The sequence below is a fragment of the Bremia lactucae genome, linkage group LG19 (assembly GCF_004359215.1).
Source record: "Bremia lactucae strain SF5 linkage group LG19, whole genome shotgun sequence".
NCBI lineage: Eukaryota > Oomycota > Peronosporomycetes > Peronosporales > Peronosporaceae > Bremia > Bremia lactucae.
Genome location: NC_090628.1, coordinates 835,454 through 843,411, shown reverse-complemented (window position 1 = coordinate 843,411; position 7,958 = coordinate 835,454). Strand labels below are relative to the sequence as shown.

General features: G+C 46.4%; 1 protein-coding gene across 1 annotated transcript; it reads left to right on the top strand.

The window, feature by feature from the left end:
* Positions 1-5,627: 5,627 nt before the first annotated feature.
* On the top strand, positions 5,628-7,103 carry CCR75_006780 (uncharacterized protein; the record flags this gene model as incomplete). Its single annotated transcript, XM_067964847.1, has 1 exon — positions 5,628-7,103. The coding sequence occupies one exon, from the start codon at positions 5,628-5,630 to the stop codon at positions 7,101-7,103; it is 1,476 nt and encodes a 491-aa protein (XP_067823787.1).
* Positions 7,104-7,958: the final 855 nt, after the last annotated feature.

The following is a 7,958-nucleotide window of genomic DNA, read 5'->3' as shown; positions in this document are numbered from 1 at the left end:
AGCAGCTCAAACACATGTCGCCAAAAACCAGACGTAAAACGAGGATCCCGGTCCGATACTATGGACTCGGGCATCCCGTGTAGTCGGTAAACATGATCCAGGAACAAGAGAGCTGCCTCCTTGCCTGTGATCGATGTCTTACATGGTGCTAAATGCACCATTTTGCTCAGTCTGTCTACAAAGACGACTAGCCCTGTCCGACCCTTATGATCGGGCGGCATGCCAAACATGAAGTCCAGGCTTACTGACTTCCAACAGTTGGTTGGAATCGGTAGCGGCTTCAGTGGCGCACTGCTGGACGGTGCAGGCTTAATGCGCTGACACTGTTCGCAAGAGCGAATATAGTTGGCCACCCATCTATATAGGTGTGGCCACCAAAATTCCTCTGACACTCGTAAGAATGTCTTTTCACGGCCCAGATGCCCACTAGATGGTGCATCATGGAGCTCGTGAAGGATCATCAACTTGAGATCTGTGTCATGAGGCACATAGATTCTCAAGGGATCACAAGGTGACAGCTGATGCCATAACAGGCCATCGCTGTAGCTAAAGCGATTGAGCTTAGCTTTCAGGTGCGACGGAAGGGAAACCTTTCGTCCACCGAAGTGATCCAACAGCAGGCGACAGTGGTCGTCCTGACTGTAGCTCTCTTTTATCTCAGAGGCCAATGAGCTCGTCACGTGGTATGCCTTCATGGCTGCCAACGTCGACGGCTGAAATTGTGCTTTCGCACTAGACACACTTTCCTGGTGTCTAACCTCGCAGTCTGGTCTGCGCGATAAAGCGTCAGCCAAGACATTCGACTTACCCGGCTTATATTCAACTTTGAAATTAAATTCAGAGAAGAATGTGAGCCATCTTGGTATTCTAGGCGAGGTATTCTAGGCGAGAGTTTATTACGGTCCGCAGTGACGCGTGATCCGTATTAACCACGGTTCGGTGCCCAATAGGTGCACACGAAACTTGACAAGAGCATACTTTATTGAAAGTAGCTCTTTGTCATGCACGAGGTAATTCAGTTCCGCGGCTTTCAAAACCCGGGACTGATAAGAGATGACACGGTCAACGCCGTCGTCATCCTTTTGCATGTGCGCGCTGCCGATCGCAACATCACTTGCATCGCAGACGACGCTAAAGGGCTTATCTGCGTCTGGCAATGCCAAGACCTGTGCCTCCATAAGAGACTGCTTCACTGATGTGAACGCATCTTCTTGTTCATTAAATCAAACCCACCTGTGTCCTTTTTAGGAGATCAGATATTTTTTTACTTTGCTCAGTATAATTCTTGCTATACTTATGCAAGTAATTAGCGAGCCCTAGGAGTTGGCGCAAATCCTTCACATGCCGTGAGATTGGCCATTCCTTTACTGAATTTACCTTCCTTAAATGCTACCAAATCTTTTAAATAGAGGGTTTTTGTCTTGAAAGACTTCTAGGATTGGGACGTAAAACGTTCAATCCGAATCTTCTCATCAAAGACACTTTCGTCCATCGATGAGCTTCTGAGAATCCGTTCGTTCTAAGGACATACTATTGCCGACTGAATATTGGCCATGTAGTTGTCATCTCTGACAAGTACGCAGATCTACTTGACTTTGCCACTGCGCAGATCACGCAAGAACCGTTTCGGTTCTAGCGTTGGCAATTGAGTTATCTCCGCAATTAACTTCGGAGGCGCTACCAGATCAAGTGTATAAGTGCGTACACTTGATCCATTGTTTACCAAGATATTTATTCTATCAGTTTCCTCTTTGGAACTTATATTCAAAGGTACTTGGGAACCTTGACCACAGGTTTCCGAAGACTTATTCCCACAGAAATTAATTGGGGGTTTCCTCCTCAACTGCCTCTAGCTGTGGTTGCGCTACCACAGCGAGATCCTCTACGATCGACTCTCCAGTCGATCTAGGACTTTTGCACTGTCTCTTCTAGACGGGCGTCTTAGTTTTTCTTGGATATTGCTTTTCAAGCAAGCATCCTATTCGAGTGGCCGAATTTCGACGCTGCCTATACTTGTGCTCAGCCATCGGTAACTATTCCGCGTCACAATGGTGGACCTTCGACGCTGCCTGTGCTTCTGCACAGCCATCGGGATCTAGCTCCACAATGTGTTGTATACTCACGCTGAGGCCTTGTGCAGTCATGCTAACGACCGAGTCACAAGTGAGGCCATCGCACTCACTCGTAGGGCATCCACCTGCTTGTGGACGCACCAAGACGTTAATCAGCTGGCCATCTGATGAACCAGAGACAGGCATCGTCACGGCTTGATGCTGCCAATTTATACATGGCTCGTACTTTCTGAGCCATGGTAATCCAAGGATGACATCAAAATGTCATCAAAATCTAGTACGATGAAATCATCATCGTACTGTTTACCCTTTAACGTGTATTGCTTACCGATACAAGTTTCTGAACTGTTACTGATGCGCCTGTTGCTAGGCGCACACTGGCATCCTCGTAAGACGGATATCGCGCTCAATAAATTAGAATTTGCGATCTTCTGGAGATTGGCGTCGAATGAAATTGTTCGACACTCCACAATCGACTAGGGACTTTCGTGGCAATTTATTTGCCACTATAATTTCTGAGGTGATGAGGTTAACCTCATCAACTGGGGCAGCTAAACACAATTTCTGTGTGTGAGGAGCAACTTTCGTCAAAAGTCCTGCAAATTCTTTTGACGTTGCTGGATAGTAGGGCGCTCCGCACCTACTGATCACGACCGTTTTCTTGCGATTCGCCTTGCTATTGCGATTTCGCAACAGCATCGAATCCGCGTCCTCCGCTGTTCCTAGCGGGAGGCCGATCGTTTCGCTCAGTGTTTTTCTAGGCACTGGGTGTGGGGCACTACACTCATATGCGTAGTGACCCGTCTTTTGATAAAGATTGCATTTTTGCAATTGTTTGTGACTTTTTGAGCGTGGTTTCTCGCTATCCACATACGAGAGGTCCATAGGTTCTGGACCTCCATTTTAATGTCGTCTCGGTGGATGATATGCATTCGAGATCGCTTGGTCGAGCGACTCAAATTCTAGCCAGAACAGGTAAGTCTTAACAGGACCGTCTGCAAGGCTTTGATGAACACATTTACCTGTGTTTGTTCATCAATTTGATGGCTACGGATGCAACTGACCAGGTATCGTGTTAGTTGTCACATTGGCCCTGCTTCAAATCCAGGAGCTTGGCTCGAGCGCTGAATTCGGCACGTGGTGGCTGAAATGTTTGTCTGCGCCGGGTCTTAAAGACCTCATACGACCCAAAGACTAATGATTCGTGAAGCTTGAGCCTCAAGGCTCAAGATATGGCACGTCCGGCAAAGTTGGATATGCCAATTTTTCACTTTCGTCGCATCAATGTTGATGCGACGAGCTTTGTTGGCGTCGTCGAATTCGACGAACCATCGTAAAAGAAAGTCCCCTTCGACTGCCTTAAACTTAAAGGTTTCTCTTTTTATGCTTTCGGGTCGATGCGGAAGCGTCGGCCCGCTAGCAGCATGTAAATGCTGCTGTCTCAACAATTCCAACTGTTGAGCACCCTGATCTCTTTACGCTTCCGCGTGTTGAGAGCCTTGCCGGTGAAACAAGGCTGCGTTTTCTTGGGCCCCGTCGAGTTTATGATGTAAAATCGGCTCTACTACGTGTTGTTCATCTGTATTCAGAGTGAACAGCGTGGCGCCAACGACTGGCCTGCCTACGACCGAACGCATTCGCTCTATCGCCCTCCGTTAAGATTCACTCAAACGAGTGATTCTTTCACGCGTTGCCTGATAGCCCCTCCTCTCTTGAGGAGCTTGAAGGCTCCCTCGTTCTTCATCCAACATGTCCATGTCGGATGGAACGTGCGTAGGTTGCTGAACGGACTACTAGCAAAGGGTTCGCTGTTACAACGTGCCCGCCTTTTAGACAGCGGGTAGTACCGCCCGAACACAATGAACAGTCGCACATTAATTTGAGTTTCTAACGACATTTAAATGTACTCGGTGAAAACAGGAAGCATAAATATTCCACACAAGTGTTGCTCCTGTGACCCGTCTCAATTACTCGGCGAGACGATCAGCCATGACAGTGACTTGTTTCTTATGCGATTAAGCTTATTTAGGCGAAGACAATTTTTTTCCTACTGCAAACGCGAAGTTCCATTCAGTGTTAAATTCATTTGGGGTCGGGGAATTACTTCCGCTCTTTTTATAACGTTTGGCTCGGGCTGACTTCTTTGCCCTTCGCAGCATCAATTAATCAGAAACTGAAAAAAACGAAAATATTAATTGTGTGGAACCCTTTCTACACGATTGGAATAATGTTCGTTTCGTCAGTTTAATTAATAACACAGACCTCAATTTTTGGCTTTAGTCTTTAATTATCCCAAATGAATGGAGAAATCAAATGCCGGCATCCTGTTTAAAGTTTGACTTGTTTGACTGCGAGACGACGAGTGCGAATTATAACTGATGTGCATGCAACTGTACTGATGCTCAAACGATACAGAAACTAAAAATAACAGCGACGTAATGTTATCGTTCCGCATGTTAAAGATCAATTTTGGTGTGTTTAAATACTTTGGGCGTATAAGCACATTGCTTTAATTCTTATCCTAATTGTTTCCCTCTTCCGCAACGACCACGGGTAACAGCACAACATCTGCATCTTTGTTGACAGACAACAGAGTTAAATATAGCACAGTCTTCCCTCTGATAACTTATCCCTTAAAAAAAATTAACTTCCGCTTTTTTATAGGATTTGACGTCCACCGTGGTCAAACAACAGGATACGTGTAATGCAAGAACAGTATAGTCCTAAACCTTACAACCTTCTATAAAAAATGGAAAATGTGCTCACAATGGCTATTAGATATCAGAGGGAGGACTGCATATTAGGAATCAATTGGTAGCCGGTTGGCAGCTGCACGTCCGCAACAATGTTCAGAAATCCCCTTTACATGTGTCGCGACTTTTTTTCCTTGGAAGGAGATAATAGATGGAAGCGTGTCTCAATCGTTAAGGTAAATCAAACAGCAGTGACGGCAAACGTGAATAATCTACGCTGCCTCTTTAATATAGTCTTCTCGTAATTACTGGAAAGGCGCGTATTATCTAATTTTTATCTAAGAACGTGGAGGGGCTTTGGCTTGAAGCTAAGCTTGTTCTACTTGAAGCAGAAAGAAAACATCCATAAGTAGCTAAGAGAAAATGCAAGGAGTCGACGACTGCCTCACGGTCTGATCCTGATCCGGATCTCATATTTGCGTTATAAATGTACAAAACTAACGTACTGATTTAATATGTCAAAGCAAAGTCGTCTACAGCAATCGACGCGTGGCGATCAGAACAAGAGTCGCCATCCCGAATAAAAGGTCCAGACCATCATCTCGCAATTTCTATGAGAATTAAATTTCGTGAAAGTAAAAAAGTTCACAGTGACACCTTGTCTCTAAATTCAGTACCTGATCATCCCACGCTGATATTCTTGCTTGTCAATCTGTTCAACATCCAGCTCACGTACGCATGAGCCAGTGAAAGGGATTAAGATCATGAACGCCAACATGGTACTTGAGAGTGTCTAATTCACTTCCCATTTGACCACGTTTCACCCACGTGGTTTTCTCTCAGCCAGTCAACAGAATCTAGCATGCCCGAAAGCACACCGACGAAATACTCCGAGGCCGATACGCCTCAGATCGGAAGTACTTTTGACGACGCGAACAAAGCCGCTGCTCGTCTAATCAAACCGAAAGCCATCTTGTACACCACAGCGCTCTTGTCATGGATGCAACCGTTTCAAAGCGGGTGGTCGACGTCGCAAATGAACTTGTCGCAGTTCCACGACACGGACGAGTGCAATGCCCGCCCCGTGGCCGAAGGCACGTGCCTCATGTTTCCTGGTCACACCAAGCTCCAGTGGACCTTTGCCGTGAATACGTGGATTTTTGGAGCCATGATGGGCTCGCTCTGTTGTGGACACTTTAGCGACCGGCTCGGCCGGAAAAAGACGTTAATGATGAATTGTATCTTCATGATCGCCGGTGGTCTCATCCAAGCCATTGTATCCAACATTTGGCTCTTTTCGCTTGGCCGATTCATTGCTGGAATCGCGTCCGGCACCGCGACGGCCACGATTGGTGGGTACATTAATGAACTCTCGCCTCCGCACATGCGCAATACTTTGGGCCTTGGTCTCCAGATTTTCACAACCATTGGTATCTTGGGCCCCGCGATCGGCTTTTTCTTTCTCAATACGAGCACTGGATGGCGATACGTTGCGGCGTTTCCCGTTGGACTTGCGGGATTCTATTTAATCTTGGCCCCGACCATGTGCATTGAAAGTCCCGCGTGGCTTTTGAACCAAGGTCGTCGACAGGAGGCCAAGGAAGTCATTGCGCGTCTGTATGGCGAAGAGCATGTCCAATTGGCCCTATCGTGGCTCGAAGTGAGTGTCAAGGCCGAGAACGCCGAAGAGGGCTACGCGGCTCCGAAACAGGAATCCATGTTCTCGCGACGCTACCGCATGCAGCTTCTCACGGGTATCTTGCTTTCGTGCTCGCAGCAACTTTCGGGTATCAACGCTGTCTTTTACTACTCGGGCAGTATCTTCTCGGACGCAGGCATTTCCGACTCGCGCGTTGGAACCCTCATTATTGACATTATTAACATTTGGCCAGCTTTCTTCACGGGCGTGTTAGCGAATCGATTTGGTGCGCGCACGATGATTCTATGGGGCCAAATTGGTATGATTACCATGGCTATTGGCATGACCGTGGCGTTCGTGGCCGACGTCTCGGCCTTGTCCATTGTGTTCACGGCCCTCTACGTCGTCGTGTTTGGGATGACTTTGGGTCCTCTTGTGTGGGTTATGACGGCCGACATTTTTCCAGACTCGATCCGAGCGAGTGCTTCGTCGTTTTGCATTGGTATTAATTGGCTCTGTAACCTCATCGTGGGGGTCTCGTATCCGTATGTATCCGATGCATTAAAGGACTATGCCTATGTTCCGTTCGTGGCGCTCTTAGCAGTGTTTTACTTGCTATCGCTAAAGATGGTGCCTGAGACGACAGGCAAGTCGGCCGAAGAGATTCAAGCTGAATATGACTCGCGTCGCGAAAAGTAAGATGATTGCCTTTAAACCATCCTAGCATTATATCAGTTGGAAATGAACTGAGAGTAGTACAGCAAATTATCTTTATCGTATGCCTGTCTTTATCGATATCTAATGAAAGCATGCAATAGCCTGATTGCCAACTATCGGAGCGACGCAACGTAAGCTTGTAGAAAACATAAATTAATTCAGATGACTATGTGCATGTTTACTTTTTCCATGGATTAATAAATTCACTCACACATGCTTAGCTGAGATAATCATATGGCTGCAAAAAATTTAGAATCAGATTGGGGGTCATTTTATATAAAGTTACAAGTCAAAAGAGCCAAATAATATAATTGAATGAAACTGAATATCCATGTATTCTGTTCTATGAATCTCCTTTTATTAGCCGAAAATTATTTCTTATCGTAAGTCAGCCGCAAGGTGGTGCCCAAAAGAAGGTGATCTCACTGACAACTAGTCTTTTAAAGGACACGGCATATTTCTATACAAGTTGCAGTGAATTTTTCGCTGAAGCATGTCCACCACACCACAAGTCTTTTATTAGACGCGAGTATAACGTCACCGTGGATATAAATCAGGACGACTTAAAATCGTCGCTGATGCCCTTTCACACCGGCCCGATTTTGAGCCGGCTGCGCAGATAAACTGTAACGGGCTAGAGTCGCCCTAATGTTACACAGTCCCCATTAAGTACATTTGGTACTTAAGGGGATGGTCAATTACTAAATAAAAGTAATTAGACCCAACACTTGGGTGTGGTGCAGATTTGTGACCAACCCTCGTGGATGTGATGCACATGGAAGCATTCACATCAGGAGGGATGACGCCCAGCGTCATCCATGATGACGGCTAGCGTCA